The sequence below is a fragment of the Schistocerca americana genome, chromosome 4, assembly GCF_021461395.2.
Source record: "Schistocerca americana isolate TAMUIC-IGC-003095 chromosome 4, iqSchAmer2.1, whole genome shotgun sequence".
Taxonomy (NCBI): Eukaryota; Metazoa; Arthropoda; class Insecta; order Orthoptera; family Acrididae; genus Schistocerca; species Schistocerca americana.
This window is the reverse complement of record NC_060122.1, coordinates 806,794,394-806,819,954: the sequence shown is the minus strand read 5'-3', so window position 1 is coordinate 806,819,954 and position 25,561 is coordinate 806,794,394. Positions and strand designations below refer to the sequence as shown.

Here is a 25,561-nt window from a genome sequence, read left to right as displayed (position 1 = left end):
CTGTGGACAGTACTGTTGTTGATCGCAAACACCGATGGGATGATGGACCCGCATCCGATGCACTGTGACTAAGCTGTAATGCACACGCTTTTGTGTCCCAGGCCAACGGGTCAGCAGCAGTGGCGGTGATCCACTGGTAGTCCTTGTTGTAGAGCTTGGTGGAGTACTTGGTAGCGTCACGGGCACAGCTTCTGTCCGGCAGTAGAAATGTCATGACGCGTCGGCGGCAGGTGTGAGGAAGTGGTGCAGGGGTTGGGGGGCGTGGCTGAGCGTCAGTGAGCTTAGTTTGCACGGTGGCGATACGTAAGTGGAGGGCTTCATTGCTGTCCTGAAGTTTGTCGTTGTGCGATCTAAGAGAGAGCACTGCAACAGCAGTTTCAGCTAGCTCACACAATAGAGTGGAGCTCTCAGATGAGAGGGAAGAGATATGGAACCAGTGGTATGGTCTATTGAGTTAAAGGTTATTGTATCTCATTGTAGGTTGGGTGATAGTACGTGAGCTAAGAGAAAATCTACCCCGAGCATGGGTTCATCCACCTCCACGATAATGAAAGTCCATTGTAAGGGGGTATTAATGTCCTGCAGTTTAAGGCTTGAATTTGTTATTCCATGATATTGGATCAGGGTCTTATTGGTGGCTCAAAGTGGGGGGCAAGGCTGATGCTCAAATTTAATACCTGCGAACAAAGGTATCACACTAACCCCCCGTGTCGACTTGAAATGAAAGCGAAGACACTGCATCTTTCACGTACAAGCATCCAGGCACATGAGGTGAAGAAGCATTAAGTGATAGGCGTCTGTGTGGTGCAACGTGCACCGTAGTGCCTGAGTTGGGTCACGTTATTAGTTTGGGAACGTGCATGGAGAACGGCATTTCTTAGCCACATCGCCAAAGCGGGAATGGAAATAACACCAACTGGAGTGGCACGTGGCGTTGTCCATTGTGCTGGCTGAGGTTGAAGTGGCAATGTAAGGGGTCATGTTTGTAGGTTCCTCTGATGGCAGTGTTGCAGTAGTGCTGGTAGGAGAGGAGTTATGGCAGCAACTGCCAGGAGGCATTGGGTTGGCCCACGTGTGTGGAGTGAGTCATGTGCACTGTATACCCCATGATGGAAGCTGCCACGCAGGTGTGCCAACCCCTGAGGCCTGAGGGCCACCTGTGGGGGTATGCGGGGAGGGCTGAATGTTGTAAACCTGGTCTGCAATCTTCAGTTTGGCGTCTAGTGGGGCTGAAGTCACATGGAGAAGTTGAATTTGAACTTACGGAGGAAGTCTGAGCAACGAGATGGACCAAAGTGTAATGTCTGGCATGTGATGTGTGTCTATCATGGTGCAGAGATGACGCCAGAGCTGCGACGTGGATCTGGAACCCATGGGCTCATGACTGATGAGGCAGATAGCTTCCTCTGTCAATGTGGATAGTCGCTCAAGAATGGTGCATCAGGCGAACACATATTTGTCCTTAGTAAGGGGCGAAGCCACAATATTGCAGATCAGGTCCAGTTCATCATGGAGGTGACATAGTAAGCAAAGGAACTTTGAATTGTCATTGAATTGTGGTCGACCAAGGCAAACCATGTGCGTGGGTGGTCCTTGTGAAGGGGTAGCATTGGCCAATGGATGGGGAAGTCTTGACATAACTGTTTATCAGAAACTGTCACTCCCTGTCCATAGTTCTGCATCCTAATTGGCTCGGGTGCAGTAGCAGTGCACCAGCTTCCGACACTGTCAGTGGCTTGTGGCACAGTAGGCGTGACTGGCTCGACCTTGGTCATGAAATCAACGAATCTGGCATTTAACAGAGTAACGCCAGCAGGCATAGAATGGACCGGTGTGGTAGAGTTGACCATAGTTGACTGATGTGCGGAGAACGACGGAGTATAGTTTCCGGGCCCCTCCCCAACATGTGCATTAAAATTGTAAAAATCACCTAATGTTTGTGCAACACACATGGTAGATGCAGCAGGAATAGCGTGTGCCATCAGAAACACTCGTAAAGTGGACGCTGGTGGTGTGGGGGTAGGGGGGACTAGTGAAAAATACGGAGTTCAGGGATAAACATGAAATTTCCTGTCTTGAACGTTCAGCTCAATTTGTACCACCACTGATTCAGGTGGAAAGTTCACACTGGCACTTGGGAAACCCATAAACATAGTCACTGGGGTTTGAGCACATTGTGTCAGCTGTTGTTGAGCACTCAGAACACGTGGAAAGTTCATATTCATCATAAAACGTTCGCAGTCAAAGTTTTGTGCACAAAAAATGTTCTGTTGGTAAGGAACACTGCCGCATGACTGCTGACTCATGTACAGTAACGGAAAGTTATTGTTCATACCTGATGCCGGCAAATGTGGCTGTGGGAATGTAGAAGCACTGTCTTGTTGAGTACAGCTAGTCAGTATGTTCAGGAACTGCATCAAACTATTGTGAACAGGATGTGGATAATTGGAAAACCATGCTGAAGCACCCATTGGAAAACTTAGTTGGCACATGTAACATGTAGCAGGCAGCAAGCAATCCATTGTCATCTCGATGGTAGGAGAGTTCATTGTAGCACTCAGGAACAAAATTTGCGGTCACCAGTATTCCTTTTAGTGATGTAGGATTGCCAAATTCAATGATGCACACTATACCAAATCTAATAAGCACTATTTTATCACTCAGAAGCACACATATACAGTTATATATATTCTTGATTCTCTGTGCATGTGTGTACACTTTCACACACGCCCACAGACTGCCACAAAGAGCTTGCCAAAACAAAGATATTACGCACAACTTGGTCGATAGCCACCACAAAGTCATAGAAACTTTGCAGTGTCTGGTTCAAGCCTACCACTCAACTAAGAACCACTAGCTCACAATCAGTTTAGGAACTATTCTGCAGATTGTGAACTTCACTGAAACATCATAAATTATATATTCTTTTTGCATTTGTTCTTTTGTTATGAAACCAATGTTAATGGTCTTTCTGTTCTGTGCCTTATAATGTTCAATTTTACTTAATAGGACTGTGAAAAGATATGCCTCAACAATTTTTACTTCATTGTATATTCTATATTATGTCATACTGAACCCTTGTTTGATGGCATCAATATCAAATATCATTGTATGTGCATGAATAAATGAAATAAAATGACATGTGAGTTTTAACCTAGATTCTATTTGAAGAAGACATTCTTCTTCAGTAATTATTCATTGAATGTTGTGTTTGTAACCTATTCTCCGCTTTGAAGTCTTCGTCCTTTTATGTTAATCCCTCTACTTGTCGTCTGTTTTAATGTTATTGTTCCTCTTTATCATGAAATAGTTTTTCCTCTAATAATATTTTTTGAGTGCACTTTGCTAACTCTTTTCAAATTATTTTTCAGACTTTGAATACAATTTCTGCTGAGAAGAATTCTACAATTGTTTTTCCACTGCCTATTGACTTTTTGACATACTTCATAAAAGCATCTGAAATGCAAAATGCTGCGAAGCAATGAAGATCACACCATCTAAGATACAATATATTTTCATTGCTTCAATGAAATATACTTTCCCATTTATGTACAACATGAATGTTGTAAGTGTCGATTTTTATAATCATAGAAAGGGCCAGAGTAAGTCTCTATACTTTCTGTAAACAGTGTTTGTTACCCCTGGTACTGCTGTCAAGAAACTAACATATAAACAATGCAATTTACATAGGCTGTGTTACATTTTCCCATATCAGTAATATAGGGTCAATTTGTATATGTTTTAATTCACTGGTTAGCTTTCCTTTTCATTTCTAAGATTCTAAAAGAATAACCACGCTACAAATAACTGAAAACTTTATACAAATGCATGGAAGATATAATGCAAAAATGGAAGACTGACAACCATTTATAAATAGAATATTGGTACAAATAATAGCCTTTAGGAATATTTTCTGAATCATTGACAATTGGTGCAATCACTATAACCCTTAAGAATCAGCTCAGTTTTGTTTACAAGCTATTAAGATTTAAAGATAACCTGATTATTACTGTAGCATAGTAATAATATTTTTTACTTATCCGTAGAATAATTCAGTTTTACATACATGAGAAAATGCTACAATTTATGTACAAAGTGACTGACAGGAAGGATCCAGGGAATCAATCAATTAAGGTCTAAGTACTGTGCACATTAGTATTAGAACAAGAATTTGTTTTCTTAATGAAAGATAATGGAAGATATTATAAATTTGAAACTGTGATATTATATTGATTGAAACCAAAACAAATTATGTTTCCCACAGGAAATAACTTATTGACACTTTAATCACAAATATAAAATATTTTTTCTCCATTGCATATGCCCATCTGAATTCATTATAATCATGTTACCAGTACTGTATTTTTTATTTGATCATCGATTTCTCACAAGACATTCTAATTTATGTTTACTCCCTTTAACACTGTTCACATTGCACTGCATAGTTCGATTTTGTTTGCTAAAATAATGAAACTATGATCACAATATAACATGTTGTATGTCAATCCATATCTCTGAAATATACAGTCCAGTTGTATTGTAATACAATATGTCAAAATAGCATCTATGTGGCTCAGTTTGCAACAAATTTATTTCTGCTGTGCTGCTATATTTGGATTTATTGAAAAATACTGTAGCTACAAATACATCCATGCCTGAAAGTATATTCAGATGAACATGGATCTTGTGACAAAATGTAGAAAAAGATAGTATGAAAATAATCTTGATGGTTTTAGATAAATTTGTAGTTGTAAGAACCAGAGAATCTAATAAATTATATCTGTGTGTGTTCAGTTGTTAAAATTCTGGAATATCTCCATAATCTTACATAATTCTCCTCCAACAAAATATGCATTTAGCCAAATGCTAGTAGAACAGTGCTGATGAATGTATAACTGCTTAAAATTGTTTAAAGCTGTGTGTTTTAATCATGAACCATGCACATATTATTACATTAGCATTGTCTTACAGTTAGTTCCTAGCAACAGTGACCTTTTCCTGCTTTAAGTTCATATGATTCACTCAGTTTGTGATAGATTAATGAAAAATGGTAAGTAAGGCAGTGCATTTTATAACACATAATTTTTTTTTATTTTGAAGAACTGTCAATGCAAATAAAACATTTATAAACAGTAAAATGTGAAATGTATGTATCTACCACATACACTGCTTATATGAACAGTGCATGTGAAAAGATGAACTAAATATACATGCCAATTTATTCTTGTTTTATACATATCATGGATAATGGAAACAATTTAGGGTTTGTATGTGTGATTACTATTAAAATATTTTCTTTTTCTATGGGCAGTACCTGAAACAGTGCAATATGTCACATTCCAATTTTTTTGTACAAGCACTAACAGAAACCACCTAAACCTGAAGCATTATCGACTATGAATAATAAATTCAGGAAGATTTTATTCGTTAAGTTCTTTAAATTATAAAAAGTATTGGTCTGGTTTGCAAATGACTTTTCAGGAAAATTAAACTAGAAATTAAATCTATAAAGCCACATACAATTGAGACATTATATATAGTGCATTCTGTTACTTTATCTTGGCTATTTTATAAATAATCTTTATTTAATTTCATTTTATAATGTTCCATTCTAATTCAATAACTTATGAGCAATTTAGAAACAGAACAGGTCATTAGTTGTTATACTCAGGTATTGCATTCGAAAACAGCACAAGTATCAAAATGTATATGACACTATTCACATTGAAAAAAACATGGTAAAAAATAAAAAGGACCCCTGATACAGATTTTTATGTTGGCCCTTGCCAGATTGTAAAAGACACATTTACTTAACAAAGCTAAGAGAAGAAAAAATGAGGCAAAACATATGCTCTCCAGTTCTGATACATGAGTTTTTTTCCCAAGATGTCAAGAGAGGATAACTAAAACTAAAGAATTGTTACACACTATGTTGCTACCAGTTCTGAGATTTGTAAAAGTGAGAAATGTTTGCTTTTGCTCTGTTCTTTACTGATTACATTTAAGATACTATGAGCAGATTTTTGTATCTCATCTACAATCAGTTTACCACAAAGGGCAAACACATGGCAAACCAATTATATTTGCCTGCTTTAAACAAACATTGTTGCAGCATGTTTATAATCTCATTACATGTCTTTTACAAAGAATGCTTTGACAATTCAGTACAATCACTTACTTTAAAATATATTTTCATGAATGTTGTCTAATATTATCTAAGTTAATCATATTATCTTCATGTACATTGTTTATCTTTTTCTTACACTGAAATGATGTGCATTAACTATGTCTATGTGTAAATAAAGAACTTTTAACCACTCACATTTGCTGAAATATTTAAATTTACTCATGAGAAATCAAGTGAAATAGAACCTCAATATGAAATGACAAACATATTTAATTGTGTGAATATGAATGGACTCCTTTTATTTCCTGTGTAGCTTTGCAAATGTTTCTTCCCTCCAAATGGTGGTAATAGGCTCAGAAAGATAAACCTATAGGTGGAAACAATATAAGATACAGACCAAGGTAACAGACTTGTGCTGGACAAACAGAATTTCAACAGTAGTTGCATGGTATGCATAATCTGCTTTTACTTACCATTACACATACCATTACACATACAAATCTTTAATAGTTCGTTAAATTCATAAACAGAAGGAAAAGATACCTGAAGCAAACTGATAAAAACACAACATATATTATGGTTTTTCTAATTGTAGGTGCAAGTCTGTTTGACATTTACATTTCAAAAATGGCACCAACTCTCTCTATGGGCTGTAATTTCTTTTTTTTTTTTTTTTAATTTTGATCATAAGACTATTAAAAATTAATTTACAAAAATTGAAAAGTGTTTTACACAAGATTTATATCTGCTCATTTTCTGCTAACGCCTGGATTAAACAGTGAAAATGACTCTCATTTATTCAAACTATGTCTAAGTTCCGATAATATTTGAATCATCTTACTTGAAGCAATCACATCGAATAATTATGACTGCCTGTTTCTAGACTTAAATTGTTCTTAAGATTTTGCTACTTCACAATCTGAAGGTAGTATGCTTGATACAATAGATACTTCATGAGCTATTGTTTCAGATGAAAAATGAAATTGTGGGAATCATTGATCCACAAGTATAGTAAATACTGGTTGATATTGAAGCCACACCCTTTATTAATACTCACTGAGACATGCACGACACAATCTCAAATGAAACATCCCACTCCACCAGTTACGAAGAGAAACAGACTAAAAACAATAGTTTCCAACTAGTTGTGTTTTCACACAGCCCCCTGCCCCCCTCCCCCATTCTTCCCAGAGCAGAGCTCATGGAATGAGTGGATATTTGTGATATACAACTCTGCCAGCCTTAGAGTGGATTGTTGATCAAATCAGAGAGGCTGGTTGAGAGCCCTATGGAGTTCAGCCTGGTAATGGTATAGTCTCGACAGAAGCTGCATCGTCCAATGTAGGCAGCAAGAGATGATAGTGACCCAGCCTAAAACATTGTCTTCTTGAAGTAGGCAGGTCAGTTGGACATGTTTCAAAGACACCATAGTGAGCTTGCCATTACACCAACACAGGATAAATGTAAAATAGCAATGGAGTTTTGACAGTCAGTACATAACATGAGAACACATGCTTAGATCCTTGTGTACAAAGATATTAGGATGCTGCACATGGACAAAATTTTGAGATGCTGTTTTTGACTTATTACAATAGGAATGGAGGGTCTCACAATGGGTGGTCACATATATGAACTCTGCTGCAGAAACTCCTGAATCAGGCTGAACTGCAGCAAGTAGTCCCAACAACACTAGCAGCAGGGCAGATTGCCACAAGTTGCACAGCATATTAAGAAAGGTTTTAAAATGTGATGCTACTATTTCACTATCTTGTTACTTGCTGGGTCACAGATGGTGGTGATGGTACTTAAAACCACATAAGTTTGCCAGCACATGGAACAAATGGGTCTCAGATTTACATCCTGCAACTAAACTCGGGCTCGTTCACTACCTAGTTTTTTTTGCTTTTTTTTTTTTTTGTTTTTTTTTTTTTTTGTTTTTTTTTTTTTTTTTTTTTCACCTGGCTCATCTGCAAACGGGGTTGGTAGTAAACAGTTGCATTTGCAGCCCTATTATTGAGTCAGATACTGGCTAACTTTTGAACAGCAGTGAAATGAACTATACACGTTCAGGCTGAAACTTATTCATTCAAAACAAACACTTTAACTTTGTGGCCATGCATTTTTATGTTCACAAATAAATTCGATCTGTACACATAATAATTGGTACACTTTGTACACTGTTTGTCTCACACCCACACACTTTCACGTCCTTGCTTCGCATACACTGGCATCCACGCTTGCACTCGCGGCACCTTTGCCGCTCCCAACTTGCCACCATAACAGACAACGCACAAAGACCCGATTTTCCCGCTCATATCCACAGTCTTGAGTCAGGTCACATGACACCACAGTAGTCAAAATAATCGCTAAAGATGGCCACAATTCATTAACAATATTTTATAATATTTAAATACTTAAATCTAAATACATTATATAAGTTTACACATTTATCACCATACTTTTATAATTCGTTGCAATTAAAAGAAAAACAAAACACTATGCACCGGAACTACAGTGCCCATCAAAACACAAAACAAGTATTTTCCAGTCTATTTTGCCCAGCATATTATCTCTGCTGTGGTGCTTTAAATTTAAATTATGAACCACTTGAAAGAGCTCCATATTATCCCCTGTTGCCTTACATACCCCCACTTCATGGAGACATTACTAAGATAATGGCAACATGAAGTAGCACCAAACAGAGGCAACCCACATTACTTTATATATTAAACATTTTAATTATAACTATAATGGCACCAAAACATATAGAATAGTGTTATAGTGGTGAGTTAATCAGTGTAATTACTGTCATCAGAAAACATACAAACATTATCCAACAATGTATCCAACTCAATTATACAATTAGATGGTCTCCTATTGAGTCTGACTGGGCTGGCAAAATGCAAAGAAATTTACATTAGCGTATAGAAATGCCCATGTTAGTCTATATGTAGGTTGCACACTCATTGCACATTAACACTTTCACTTTTTGCATAGTTGTTTCTGTAGTTGCACGAGGTTGTTGTAACCAGATCCTTGTGTCTACAGCTTTATGCATTGGAATGCAGGCTTTCCAAACTTGTCAGCTAGCAGCACTGTGCTTCCTCTTGTTAGCCAAGCCATCCTATCAAAATTTAATCAAATCCTAATAAATCTTGCCTAGACATGCAGACCCACATTTCCCAGGAGTTAGGCTATCCAAACCCTGCCTGTAACATCCTGTGTTCACTGATCAGCTCTTATTGAGGTTTATACAAACGACAAACATACACACAAATCAAACACAAACATGGCATAGTTAAATGTATTCTGTTTCACCCTTCAAATGTTCCCAAATCAGGAGCTCAGACATTTCTACCCCCCACACCAAGAGAGTTTATTCCCAGATGCAGATTCTTGTATTTTTTAAGCGCCCATACAGCTACATCACAGTACATGAATAAGCTCATTTTTTTTTTAAATTCCTATATCATTTTTCGCATAATATTTGGCAATATCTTGAAACCCATTCTTTTATTCCATTTCCATGGCTAACTAGATTCAATCATAATTGGCAAACAAACTCACCAAGGTCATAAAATTTTTTACAAGCATCCACTTAGCCATTAGTGTTCTTTCCCTCACTTCCCTCATGAACATCTTATAAATAACAAGTTAGTTATTTCCCATATGCCTCTACAATTTGCATATTTAGTGAGTGCCCTACATGACTTTCCCAGCAACAATCCTACCCCCACACACCAGTATCAACTCCAGATGCCACAGATACATTAGAAATTTTAATAAAATCTCAACTATTTTTAGACAATCTATTTGCAGATTTCCTCCCTCCTATATTCTCCACACATTTATATAGAAATAGGGGGACTATATATACAGTAGGTTTCAGTTCCCATATGACTTTTTCAACAAGGCTGCTATCACACCCACACCAGTTGTGCAAATCCATTGGACAACAGATTCCCTTATTGCAAATACACACAGTATAATGAAGTTTGTTGACCACCAACAATGGCATTGCAACATATACAGTAACCCAAATAATACTCCAATTATAAATACACGTATACATAGCCCCCAATAATTTTTTTTATAGCTGCATATAATAGTCATAACACACTTTCTTTTTTTTCCTTTTTAACTAGACAATAGTATACATGAGAATCTCACTTCCTTACCCTTTATTCTTTCACCACATATTTTTTTAACTCCGTTACATTTCTCAGTCCAAATGGCTTTTGGATGCTGGATATACCAACCTATATGCATTAGGGTGTGGGCAACCCGTTATCTCAAAGTGTCCATGGTATAATTCAAATAACTTTTTGATTTCACCATCAATGTCACTGGATTTTTTCTTGTTCCTCACCAGCATCTTATCTCCCTCCTTGAACTTTGTTGTCTTATACCTTTCTCCATGCCTCCTCTGTCTCTCATGTCCTTTCTTTAACATTTTCTGTCTGGCCATCTGCATCTTCTCTTGACTTGTCAAGCCTTGAGATGGAGGAAAATCTATGTATTCTCCTATTAGATTGTCTGGCTTGATACCTTTCATGAGCTCATAGGGTGAGAATCCTGTCACACAACTCTTCACTGTGTTCATTAGATCCTCAAACACAGTTATGTATTCTGCCCAAGTACTATGCTTTTTACTGCAATATGTCCTACACAGCCTACCCAGCTCCCTCATATACCTCTTAGCCAGCTTTCCCACAGAGTGATACACTGAAATCCTTATATGCTTTATCCCAGATCTTTGCATAAACTCCCCCCACACGCTAGATACAAATTGTGCTCCATTATCAGACAGAACATTCTCTGGTTTTATAACATTCACAAAGTAATCTTTCTCTAGCTTGTTAATTATATTCTGGCTAGTGGCCTTTTTCAGTGGATACAGCCTTACAAACTTTGAGAATACATCAAAGCTAAAAAAACATACTTTAGACCCCCTTGACCTGTTGGCAGCCTCCCAAATAAATCAATAGCCAGCAGTTCACCGTTTCTTTTAGGAACAATATTCTGCATCTCTCCTTGTACAGCAATAGTATTATACTTCACTTTTTGACACTTGTCACAAGAAGCCTACTGTCTCTTTACTCTCCTGGCCATGATGTTAAAACTAACATAGTCCTGCAGTATTTCCAAACATTTCTGAGCCCCATAATGCCCATGGCTAAGGTGGATGTAATTGATTAATTTTTCCACATGCCCATCTGGAAAACATACCTTTCACTTCTCTTTGTCCAAATTTCTTCGTCTAAATAAAATACCCTTATAAATTTTATAATATTTAGCTAATTTTTCATGTTCTTTACTTCCAAAGTTTGATTTGATAAACTTCAAGGTTTGGTCCCCATTCTGAAGTCTCCTCATGTCCTTACAGATGGATCTGATTTCCTTCTGATTTGATTTGATTTGATTTATTTCGTGTTCCATAGGTCAACTGTGTTGAATACACAAGGACGTGGAACGAGTCAGTTTTTTACAAATACAGTCTGATAATCTTATAGCATATACAGAAATTTGAGTACATAATTATATAAAAACTTATACAGTAAATTCTTTGGGCAGCAATATAGAAAAAGAAAATACATATTTTCTTAGAATTATTAAAACACTACAGAAAACAGATACGGAGCACACACAGATACAGATCTCAGGTTAAATAAAATTCGTAGTGGCATTATGTCAACTTGTATTATATAATATTAAAATATTACAATTTATTTAGTTAAAAATTCATCTAGACTGTAAAAAGCTTTTTCTAGCAGAAATATTTTTAGTGCTTTCTTAAACTCGCTATTGTTATGAATCTTTGTCTTTATTTCGGGAGGAAGAGCATTGAAGAGTTTTGCTCCAGTGTAATGGACACCCTTTTGTGCCAAGCTCAAATTTCTGAGTTCACTGTGTATGTCATTCTTCCTCCGTGTGTTATGCTCATGATAATTACTATTTGGTTGAAATATATCTATATTTTTACAAACAAAACACATGAGAGAAAAAATATATTGGCATGTAGTTGTATATATTTTAAGATTACGAAAACTATTTCTACAAGAGTCTCTTGGGCGCAATCTACATATAATTCTTAAAGCTCGCTTCTGTGCAATGAACACTTTCCTTGCTAATGGCTGGTTGCCCCAAAAAATAATTCCGTACTCAATGAGACAATGAAAATAGCCATAATAGGCCACTTTTGCAGTGTTAGGTTCAACACATGTAGTGACAACCTGTAAAGCATAGGTAGCAGAGCTAAGCCTCTTACAGAGATCAATAATATGTGAAGACCAGTTCATTTTCTTGTCAATGTGCACTCCAAGAAATTTTGTTGTTTCCATTCTGACTATTGGTTGATTACCACATGTCACACTTATCTCTCTCTCTTTTTCTGTTTTTGTACAGAATTGAATAAAGCTGGTCTTACTGGAATTTAATGAGAGACCATTCACCTTGAACCAATTAACCATATCTGAGAGTATGTGATTACTGAGTTCCTCAAGATTGTTGACTGTTCTACTGCTCATAAAAATTGTGGTATCATCAGCAAATAATGTAAATTTACACGGCAGGCTTGTACATGATGGTAGATCATTTATAAAAATCAGGAATAATAGTGGCCCAAGAATTGAGCCCTGGGGCACTCCACATGTAATGGAACTCCATTCAGAATCTGAGGAAGTGTCACATACTCCACCCGAGCTATTCAACACAACTTTTTGTTTTCTGTCTTGGAGGTACGACTGTAGCCAATTGCCTGCAACACCACTTATTCCTACTAATTTTGCTTTTTGCAAGAGAATCTGGTGATCAACACAGTCAAACGCTTTGGATAAATCGCAGAAGACACCAAGTGCTAGCATTTTTTCATTAAGGGTTTCTAGAACTTCATTTGCAAGTGCGTAGACTGCGTCTTCTGTTGAACGGCCCTTTTGAAAGCCAAACTGGCTTTTGCTGAGAACTCCATTCTTCATGAGATGATCAGTAATTCTTACATGTATTAGCTTTTCTAGAATTTTGGAGAAAGCTGTCAGCAAAGAGATAGGTCGATAGTTAGTTAGTTCAGCTTTATCCTCCTTTTTGTACAGGGGCTTCACAATGGCATACTTAAGTCTACTGGGAACAACACCTTTCTGAAGGGAAGCATTGAAAATATGACAGAGAATGTCCCTTATCCACACACAAGAATATTTCAATAAGTTACTAGATATATTATCAACCCCTGCAGAATTCGTACTTTTTAGAGACATGATGATTTTTTGAATTTCTTCTACAGTGACAGGATTAAGGTGCATTTCTGAAATTGTGTTAGAATATACAGCTTGACAAAGAGTTACAGCTTCATCAACATCGGGCTTGCAACCAATCTGTTGAGATACTGATAGGAAGTGTTTATTAAAAATCTCAGCCACCCTTTTGGGGTTATCTATTAGGATACCTTCATATCTGATATTATTTATATCTTCTCTCCACCCACTCCTTTCATATACAATATCTGTAGTTGTACCTTGATAAGGCATCAGCCACATTGTTGTCTGTGCCTTTAACATATCTTATTGCATAGTTAAACTGCTGCAGAAACATGGCCCATCTCATGAGTCTATTATTTAACAGCTTACATTCTTGCAAATAGCTCAGAGCCTTATGGTCTGTGTAAACAATTATGTTCCTACCTTCCACATATATCCTGAACTTCTGAAATCCAAAAACTATGGCTAAAAGTTCCTTCTCTGAGATACCATACATTAATTCATGTTTGGACAGCATTCTGCTTGCAAAAGCAATTGTTCTGTGCTCAGTCTACCCATCTACTACCCTCTCCTGAAATAGCACTGCCCCTATCCCATAATCTGAGCTGTCTGCCCCAATACAGAAAGGCAAAGACAAATCTGGATAGAACAAAATTTTGCTATTTTTAAGCTATTCTTGATGGCTTTAAATTCCCTGTCACACTCAGATGTCCAGCACCAGGTTACACTTTTCTTTAATAGTCTACATAAGTTAGGTGAATTCAGGCTATAATCACTTATATACTTCCTGTAGAATGAACATAGTCCTATAAATGATTTCAATTGTTTCCTGTTCATTGGCACCTTGCAGTCAACAATAGCCTTGATTTTCTCTTTATTGGGCAGAATGCCATCAGTAGTTAACTGATGTCCGAGAAATAGTAATGTTGCTTGAAAAAATTCACACTTACTTAACTTAAGGGTCATTCCCCCTTTAGATATAGCCTTGAATACATCCTCCAACAGCTGACAGTGCTCTTGCCAATTGCTACTCGTAATCAAAATGTCATCTACATACACTGTCAATTTTCTCATTAGTTCATCACCCAACACATGACTTAAAGCCCTTACAAAAACTGCTACAGATATTGATAAACCAAATGGCACAACTGTAAACATATAGGTCCTGCCCTCAAATAAGAAAGCAGTGTACTTTCTGCTCTCTTCAGCCAATTGCACCTGACAGAACCCTGAAGTCAAATCAACACTTGACAGAATTTTAACATTATAAAATTTTTGCAACAGCTCATCCATGTTCTCTGGCTGATCATTTTCTTTGACTATTATTTTATTTATCTTTCTTGCATCCAATACTATTCTTATAGAATCATCCCTCTTTTTCACCACTATTATTGGATTACAATACTCACTCCTCTCCATTTCCAGTATGCCCCACTTCAACATCATCTGTATCCTTGCCCTTACCGCCTCTCTATTAGCTATTGCTATAGGATAAGGTTTGGCCCTTATTACTTCATGTGGCAATACCTTCAAAACATAACTGAAATCTTTAACTTTTCCAGGTCTGTCAGAGAACACATGCTTATTTTTACACAATAAATCTGTAAGCTTCACCTTTTGATCCTCATTTAAATGTCCCATTTCATTTACTTTGTCATATATGTGCTGCTCAGTGCACATTTCATCATGTACATCATTTATCCTTTGTAAATGAGTCATTGTCTCACCTCCTTTTAATTCCCCTTTAAATTTTATTCTTCGTCTGTTTCCACCAGCACCAAATTCCACCACTCTGTCCTTTACAAAAATGCTACAGTCATACTAGTACAAGAAGTCCATACCCAAAAATTACATTCAATGGCAAACCCTTCACTACATAGCAACTAATATCAAAACAATACTCATTACTATTAAATTCCCGTAATACTTCTCTGCTGATGGGCTTGTTACATGTCTCAGTTGCTGTCTTAATTTTGACTCCTGTAACTGGTAATTCTATTAATCCTAAACCTTTAATTTGCTGCTAGAAAGATTCAGAGATTGCAGATAAACTTGAGCCAGAGTCTAATAATGCTATATCCATAACTCCTCCCACATTGATATCAATTATTTGCTGTATCACCTCTATTTCTACTCTGTTCAGCCCTGATTCCAGTAATAAATCTCTTTCAACTTCACTCCTGCTTTCCTATTGCATAATGTAAATACCTTTAGGTCCTTCTCCAAAACATACATCAGTATTCCCTTCAAACAGATCCTTAATAGCAAACTCAACATTCTCTTCTTCACAATTCTGCTAATTTTCTTGCAATTTTAAATTTTATTTTACCCCATTCTTCAGGCATCAAAGCTTTATGTAATTTGGCATAGGACACCCAATCACTCAAATCATAATCAGCCTCCTCCTTTCCTAACCATCCACAATTAACGTCTTTCAGGCATGCATCATCAGTTAAGAAAACATAGGTTTCAATTTTATCTTCTGGGCAACCTGCAGCAACATTCTCCATATCATTACACATTTCCATATCCACATTGAAGTCATTATCACTACCACAGTTAACACCTGCACCCACAAGCACAGTAACATTACCAGTAGGTAATTTACCAGGATTTTCCACATTGTCAAATACACCACTCATATTAGCCTCTACATCACACTGAATAACCCTCTCCTCACCTTTTCCACAATTCTCCATACTATTTCCAATAGACATCTATACCCATTCGTCACACCCATTATTACTGTGAACATTGCCCCTTAATTCCATATCCACTTCTGTTCCCCCTTTTGATGAAACTACCTCTGTCTCTGATCTTTCAATGAATTTTGGTGCACACAAGCCAGTATTGTCCTCCTCTGCTTGCAATTTCTCTTCCCTTTTAAACATGTCATCAATGTTAAACTCACACTGTTCATTGCTGATATTAGCCTTGTTCCCTTTTTTCCTCTTATACCTTTTATCTGTATTTCTATAATTGTTGAACCTCCCCATAGATTTTCATTTTCTAAGACAGCATCCATATGACATATCCCAATTTCCCTATTTTCCTTGTTGACTTTATTATTCATCCCATCATGTCCTTGTCTGGCCCTGTTCACATAATTACCAGCCCCCCTGCAGACCTTAAGTGAGGCATCAATTAGTTTTTTGATTGCCTACCCTGTCCATTTGCATCTGGCATTCCTACTCTCACACCTTCTATATCACTCCTCATCTGATCAAAATTGTCTCTTCTCCCCCCAAAATTTCTGTTATACCTTTGTGGCCTGCTTCTCCAATCTCTATACTGATTATTCTGATCACTTGTATCTTCTCTCCACCTGTTATGATTATTACTGTATTCATAATTAATACTGTTTCCCCTTTCGTGATACCTTCCACTTTCCCTCTGTTCCATGTATTTAGGTCTGTAACACAATGCCCTGTCCATATTATCCACAAAATTAAGAAACTCTTCCACTGAACCTGTTGCACTGTGAATCAAATCCCATTGCAAATGCTCTGGTAATCTTCTCTTTAGTGTAGATATTTCTGTTAATACACCCAGTGGCCTATGCAGATGATTTAATTTATTCAGTTCTCTAACACAGAACTCTCTCATACTTTCCTTTCCACTCTTGTAATTGGGTCCATTCATAAAATCGTTTTGCAACCTTAATTGTTTTGCCTGGCCCCAGTATTTGTTCAAGAACAGGTTTTCAAAGGTTTTAAAATCACAAAATTTATCATCATTTTGGTTTGCCCAGGTTTGAGCTCCTCCTTCCAACTGCCTCTTAACATATTTAATTTTTGCCTGCTCACTCACCCCTGTCACAGAGTTATCCTTACACGCAGCTAGAAAGTCAACTGCATTGTATTTATTCTCCCCACTAAAACGTTTTGACTGAAATCCACGCCCCATAGGATATCCCAACAATAAATTTCCATTCCCTGCTGCCACAATATTAACTGTTTCCTCAAGACATTTATTTCCCCTTCTAATTCCTTCTTATTGTCAGTAATCCCTTTATGGCAATCCAGCACTCCTATCTTAATGGATTCAATGTCTACCTCTGTTTGTTTTTGAAATAATGTGCATTTCTGTTCCTGTACCTGAATCTGCCCCACAAGATAACTTTGCACAGTGTTCACTTTGGCTACTAGTCCTCTTTCAACCTCATCAACTCTCTCAATAATTTCCTCAACAATTTTAACTGTGTTTTTGACTTTATCTGTAATTTGAGTGAATTTGAGATCTAGAAGGTCAAATTTTTCACTCACTGTCTTTATTTTATCACTAAGCCTCAATTCCATATCCCCTATTTTCGAATCCATTTCTCCAACTATTACAGTTTTTGTATTCCCTATTTTTGAATCTATTTCTCCGAATTTACTAGTAAGTTTTACAAAAAATGTACTCAGGTCACTTCCTGGTATCCAACATATTTCTTTTGGCATGCTAGGGCTACTGCAGTTACTCCTAACATCCACTGATTCGCCTTCACTTTGCAATTCACACATCTCATCGGCCATGGCTAATGAAGGGACACAATTTTGCAATGTAGCTGCTGGCTGTACTTATCTTTTATATCCTCATGTGATACAACATCTGCAGTGAGCTCCACAGCACAGCTATGCAATGAATCATAATCGGCAGTGTGGACATGCAGCAAACTCGATCAGGAGCGAGAACGCGTTGCATAGGCCCCTGGCAGCATGTAGTCATGTTTGTCGTTGGCACAGATGATGGCGTTGATCATTGGCAGCACGTGGATACAGCTTCGACTGCTTTACCCATAGCAACACATGGACATGGCACGGACGACGGTTTGTTTCCGCAGCAACACGTTGTCACGGCACGGCCGACTGTTTTACCCGCGGCAACACGTGAACACAGCACGGACAACTGTTTTTACCTGTGGCAACACGTGGTCGACTCATCAGGCTATGTAAATCACTGCCTCACAATCGTGGTGGCCTTATATCAGTGTAACCAAGGGGCGGCACGTATCTTGTCCAGCACAAACACTCTGCTACTGCTAATGCACCAATTTAGCTCAGAGCCCCCACACTGACTGTTCAAAAGCCTAACATCAGACGGACATCTGATTCCAAAATACTATGGAGTAGTAATCCCGGACGAGCCCCCAATTGCAACTAAACTCGGGCTCGTTCGCTACCTTTTTTTTTTTTTTTTTTTTTTTTTTTTTTTCGTGTGGCTCATCTGCAAAGGGGGTTGGTAGTAAACGGTTGTATTTGCACCCCTATTATTGAGTCAGATATTGGCTAACTTTTGAACAGCAGTGAAATGAACTATACACATTCAGGTTGAAACTTATTTATTCAAAAGAAACACTTTAACTTTGTGGCCATGCATTTTTACGTTCACAAATAAATTCAATCTGTACAAATAATAATTGGTGCGATTTGTACACTGTTTGTCTCACACCCACACACTTTCACATTGTTGCTTCGCATGGTGTCCATGCTTGCACTCGCGACACCTTTGCCGCTCCCAACTTGCCACCACAACGGACGATGTACAAAGACCCGATTTTCCCGCTCATATCCACAGTCCTGAGTCAGTTCACATGACACCACAGTAGTCAAAATAATCGCTAAAGATGGCCACAATTCGTTTACAATATTTTATAATATTTAAATACTTAAATCTAAATACATTATATAATTTTACACATTTATCACCATTTATCACTCCATTTCATCACTATCAAAGTAAAGTCATTGAAGGTCTTGTTTAAGTTTTAGAAAAGTTTTGAAAACAAATGAAAATTGTTGGGACTGTTTTCTGCAAGTCATTGACTGTATGACAGTGAACTCAAGGCATTGGATTGTTGCAGATGTCACAGCACTCTTGTGTGGTATGATACTGTCATGCTGCAGCATGAACTCTACAAATTCATGCTTTCAGTTTACTGAGGGTCTCACAGTACCTTGAGGTGAGTATGATGGTGCCTTCATCTGATGAATACATCAACCCCATTCAGATTATTAGTGTCATCAGTTGCCATATGCTGTTGTTCACTCCTAGTTCTGTCATACATGTTGAGGTTAGCACCACCATTTCCCTCATTACAACCATAAAAACCCACTCTCACACATTACTGGTGTTTATACAATTATCACCATAAACAGCTTTTATACTTCTAGGTATTTCTTGGAGGCACATTTTCTGCAGTTAGAAACTTGATAACAGTATGCTGTTTCTAATGCACTGACCTATTTACATTACACACCACCATGTTATAAGTTACAATTCAGAGCTGTGTAGTGGCTGAAGATTGCAATTGCATCAGGGAAATGGGAACTTTGACAAGGTAGTATGCTCAACAGGTAATACTTCAAGCAACACTGAAAGCAGGATAAAAAAATCCAGAGCCAATACTTTTCACCACACCATCATAGTTTTCCTTTTGGACAATTTTCAGGAAAAGAAGCTAAGTGGTTGCCATGTACCACCTATTTGCTGGTGATGTGCCACCCCTATTGCTGCTTGACTAGAATCTATCACAATGGCAAGAGGTGAAGAATGGACAAGGTGCACTAAAAGGACAATGTCACTTAAATTGAATTTGACCTTGTCAAATGCCTGTAACATTTCTGGTGTCCAAGCAATAGGGTGTTTCCCACTTGTGTTTAGCCCTGATGATGCGACCGTGATGGTTGCCTGTCATGGTGCTGTGTGAAGATGTTGTTTATTGAATTCATCATTCCCAGAAAATAGCTGCTGGAAGATATCTGGAACAGGTACAGAATGAATCATGTCAACTTTATGGTGTGAAGTTGTGATTCCAGAATGAGTAGACAAAGAGCCTAAGAACTCCACTTCTCTCTATCTGTGAACAAATGTGTCCCTGTTGATCTGCTACCCATTCTTAGAGAGCTTGTCAAAAATAATTTGTAGATGTCTGTCATGTTCTGATAGAGATTTTGAGAAAATTATCACATCATCCAAATAAAAAAAAACACCAGAGGAGGCTGCAGATAACTTCACTGATGAAGTGTTGCCACATCTGGGAAGCATTCTTGAGACCAAATGGCATCCTGGTGTATTCCATAGTCTGAATCTTGTGATTACACCCACTTTCGGTATGCATGCAAGTGCCACGGGAATCTGATGGTAAAGCTTCTCAGAATTAACCCTGGTGAATATCTATGCACATGCTAAGGCTTCTGTAAAGTCCTGTATGTGAGAGCACATGGTTATATATAGTGACCAGAGTCTGACAAGAACAGGAATGACTCAAGAACCAGCAACAACTGGTAGAGTTGCTGAGATGAAACAAGAAGACACAACGAGAGGAGGACAGAGAACAGATGACACAGCAGAATAACAAATCCAGTTAATAAACCAAGATCAAAAACCTAAAATGTAGGAAATCCAGAACCAAAACAAATAAGTGTAGGAGATCAGTATGAGATCACAGTGCAATCATGACTGATCACGACTGACAGCTCCACTGGTTTTAAATGGCAGCCATTGGAGATGATAGGCTGGCAGGGTGGAGGGTGTCCTTGCAGCGGAGACACCAACACCTGCAGATGTAGCTGCACTACCTAGCAGCTTACAGTACTGCCACCAGCACTGGATGTGTCCCAAGTGGAAGTGCCACAGACAATGTTTTGGAAGGCATTGTTGAAGTCCTGGCATTCAAGCCTGTCGGCTGGTGGGAGAAAGCCTGGGTGCTGTGCAATGTGCTTGGACACAGCAATGTGGTCTGACAATGGAATGGGTAAGTATGACCAAGGGTGGAAGAAGCTACACTGAGACCATCACCTCCATGCCTGCATCCATGGAAACCATTGTTCTCTTGAGTGCAACTTGTACCCAGGTGAGTGTGGGATTGGCAATGGAGTGCATTCCAGGTCCAACTGAACAGCTGACAGTGGGACAGTTGGGATGTGTAGATGGAGTTGGTTGGTGTGGTGGTTCTCCAAACTGCTCAGAGTGTCAACCATCAAAAGGTGCCACCCAAGCATGTTTCCCAACTGGTAACTGCCATAGCCAGCATCCACAAGGGTTTTACCCTGTATAAGTGTGCCCAGCAGGTAGGGTCTGGCATGCTGGGTCAGGTGTTCCCTCTGCAGTTAGGCCAGAAGATTGAGAAGAGTATGTGGCTGCCATAAATGGAGGAACTCTGCTGGACTATGGTCATGAATGGTGCTCAATGACATCATGAATGCAGCTGTGATGGTAGAGGCGCCCCTTACTTTTAACAGTTGTTGTTTAAACCTTCGCATAATATTATCCACTTTGCCACTGGATACTGGGTGAAATGGCAGAATAAACAGGTGCTTGATGCTGCTGGAGGTACAGAATTGTTTGAATGCCATTACCATGAATTGTGGACTGTTGTCTGATATAATTGTTCCCAAGAAGCCTTTCAATGCCAAAAATCTGGACGAGAACATTGAGTGCGGCATCAGTGCTGGTGGACACCATAATGACCACACCAGCATTAGATTAAGCATCTACATCTACATCTACATGGTTACTCTGCAATTCACACTTAGGTGCCTGGCAGGGGGTTCATCATACAATTTTCATACTACTTCTCTACCATTCCACTCTCAAATGACACTTGGGAAAAAGGAACATCTAAATTTTTCCGTTTGAACTATGATTTCTCTTATTTTATTATGATTATCATGTCTCCCTATGTAGGTGGATGTTAACAAATTATTTTTGGATTCAGAAGAGAAAGCTGTGATTGAAATTTCGTAAATAGATCTTTTCAGCGACTGCCACCCCAAGTCGTGTATCATATCAGTGACACTCTCACCCCTATTGCATGATAACATGAAATGTGCTGCGCTTCCTTGCATTTTTTTGATGTCCTCTGTCAATCCTACCTGGTAAGGATCTCACACCGTGCAGGAATATTCCAGCAGAGGACAAACAAGTGCCGTGTAGGCTGTCTCTTTAGTGGGTTTGTTGCACCTTCTAAGTGTTCTGCCAACAAAGCACAGTCTTCATTTCCCCTTCCCCACAATTTTATCTTTGTGTTCTTACCAATTTAAGTTGCTTGTAATTCCTAGGCATTTGGTCAAAGTGTTGGCCCTTAGATTTGTGCGATTTATCATATACCCAAAATTTATCGTATTTCTTTTCGTACCCATGTGGATGACTTCGCACTTTTCTTTGTTTAGTGCCAATTGCCACTTTTCGCACCATACAGAAATTCTCTCTAGATCATTTTGTAAATGGAATTGATTATCTGATGATTCTACTAGATGATAAATTACAGCATCATTTGCAAACAATCTAAGGGGGCTGCTCAGATTATCACCTAGATCATTTATGTAAATCAGGAACAGCACAGGGCCTATGACACTACCTTGTGGGATGCCAGATATTGCTTCTGTTCTACTCGATGATTTACCATCCATCACTACAAACTGTGACCTCTCTGAGAGGAAGTCATGAATCCAGTCACACAACTGAGATGCACACAATGATTAACAGTCGCTTGTGAGGAACGGTATCAAAAGCCTTCTGGAAATCTAGGAATATGGAATCGATCTGAGATCCCTTGTCAACAGCACTCATTACTTCATGGGAGTGAAGATCTAGCTGTGTTGCACAAAATTATATTTTCTGAATCAGTATTGGTTATGCATCAATAAGTCATATTTTTGAAGGTGATTCATAATGTTTGAATACAGTATATGCTCCAAAATCCTACTGCAAATTGAGGTCAGTGATATGGGTCTGTAATTCAATGGGTTAATCCTATTTCCTTTCTTGAATATTGGTGTGACCTGTGCTACTTTCTTGTCATTAGGAACAGACCTTTCATCAAGTAAGTGGTTGCATATGGTTGCTAAGAAGGGCGCTATTTTGTTTGCCTACTCTGAAAGGAACCTGACTGGTATACCATCTGGACCAGAAGACTTGCCTTTCTTAAGTGAGTGAACAACACCTAAGATATCTACTTTTATGTCGCTCATGCTAACAGCAGTTCTGGTTTCGAATTCTGGAATATTTACTTCATCTTCTTTCGTGAAGGAATTACAGAAAACTGTTTTTAGTAACTTCACTTTAGTGGCACCATCATTGGTAACATTTCTATCGCTATCGCGCAGTGAACCACACAACAACAATGAACTACATAAAGCCCAGAAAGGAGCTAGGAAACTGCATGTGAATGTGATCCCTGGGTTGATGGGGAGTAGGCCAGGGTGTGAAAGATTGTGGCGGAGCTGCCTGGTACTAGGTGCAAGTGGAACAGTTGTGCACCATGGCCACCACATCCTTGTTCAGGCCTGGCCAGTGGATATGTTACCTCATGAGGGCTTTCATCCATGACATACCCCAGTGCGTGAAACAAGGGAGTGCAAGATGTGAGGGCAGAGGGTAAGCAGGAGAGTGTCCATGACAACTAACAAATGGTGGATGAGGCAAGCCCAGATCTGGAGCTCTGTACTGACGTTCTTTGAAAAGTAAGTGGGCCACCCATGGAGCATGTAGTGCATGACACACCATAAGATAGTGTCACAACGAATGTCTGCATCAGTTTGAGTAGCTGTAATAGGAAACCCATCAAAGGTGTTCCACCACTCTACATCGATATGGAAACGGGAGATTTACTATTGGTCAAAGGCCAATTTAGGACCAGCAGAAAGTTGATGAGAGCATCTGGATTTGTGTGTTACACTGTACTCTTTCATTAATGGTATATTTGTAGAACCTGAGGAAAAGCACCCAGTGCTGGAGCAGTTGTGCCATCTGGTCTGTGAGACAGAAGTGCAGCCCAAAGAGTGCTTTCAGCAGTTTTTGGTCTGTAAAGAGTGTAAACTTGGTCCAAAATAGGTAAAGATAGAACTCCTTAATGGCAAAAATAGCAGCGAAAGCTTCTTTTTCGATCTGTGCATAGTTATTTTGAGTGATTGCCAGTGTCTTTGATGCATAGGCTATTGGTTGCTCAGTCATATTGTTATTATGTGCCAGCACATTACCAGTATCACAAGGAGAAGCATCAGCTGCCAAAACCATAGGATGTGATGGTGAAAAGAGCATAAGGCAGGGCGCCAAAGACAGCACATACCTTAGCTGTGTGAAAACAGATTTGCAGGCAGCCATCCACCAGCATTGAATGGCTTTCTAAGCTAACTGGTTTAGCAAATGCATAACACGGGCCACTTGTGGAAGGAACTTTGAATAAGAATTCACCTTCTCCAAAAAAGCCTGTGGCTCAATAAGTTTGAGGGGCATGAAAGAGGAGTCAGTAGCTGTGACATTGTGGTCAGTGGGCTGGATCCCTTCTTCATTGGGCAAGTATCTGAGATATTCCCTTTGCTCCTGAAAAAATTGGCATTTGCAAAAGGGACACTTGAGCCATGCAACACACAACACAGTAAAAAGCATGTGGAGAATGCATACATGGTACTGACACATAGTGCCTAAAGTCATCAAGGTAGTTACTGCAAGCAGGGAAGGATATAGTTAACTGTTCCTGGAATCACTGAAAAACTACTGGAGCAGAAGAGATCACAAAAGACAAACTCTTGTATTTGTATAAACCAATGGGAGTGCTGATAATCATAATACTTTGTGACTCATCCAGCAACATCTTCAAATGTGTGCCACTTGTGCCCAGGTATTTAACCCCCTCCGACCTTTTGGATACAATTGTGTACATTAACTTTTCTGTCTCTTAGCTGCTAGAGAAGTATTTTTTTCCCAGTGGAAACCTGAGGTACATTTTAGTGAATGTTCAATCTTTTCATCATGCAGAAGTTCTGCCAACTGTTAGGCATCAATATGAAAATATCAGCAAGTTATTGTAGCAGTGCGCATTTTTGTGGCAGTGCACAGCAGCTCATGACAACCAGAATACATGGATATGGATATAGTTGGTTCGCTATTTTTCATTGTATAACTGAATATTGTTATTGTTATTTTGCATGTTAATTATTGAATGATCAGTTTACTATTTATTACAATAGACAATATTTCATATTTAATTATTTGAATCCAGAAAATAAAGCCACGGGTACAATGTATGCTTAAGAACAAACACTTATTTTTGTATAAACCTTGCATCTACAATCATTAAAAAATCACCTAAGACAATTACAACATAATAAAAATTTTCCTTCCTCCGGAAAAAAATCAGGTCTGAAAGGGTTAAAGATTCTGCTGATGCATGGTAAAGTGGAATTGCTGATGGCAAGGA

At 38.4% G+C, this 25,561-nt stretch overlaps 1 protein-coding gene across 3 annotated transcripts in view; it reads left to right on the top strand.

Annotated features, from left to right (window-relative positions):
* The window catches only part of LOC124612456 (band 7 protein AGAP004871), a 570,585-nt gene extending 564,264 nt beyond the window's left edge, over window positions 1–6,321 (top strand). For all 3 annotated transcript variants that reach the window (XM_047140682.1, XM_047140681.1, XM_047140684.1), the window contains one exon: window positions 3,372–6,321. In XM_047140682.1, coding sequence (XP_046996638.1) covers window positions 3,372–3,485 — 114 coding nt within the window. In that variant the 3' untranslated portion in view covers window positions 3,486–6,321. The remainder of the gene's footprint in view (window positions 1–3,371) is intronic.
* The last annotated feature ends 19,240 nt before the right edge of the window (window positions 6,322–25,561 follow it).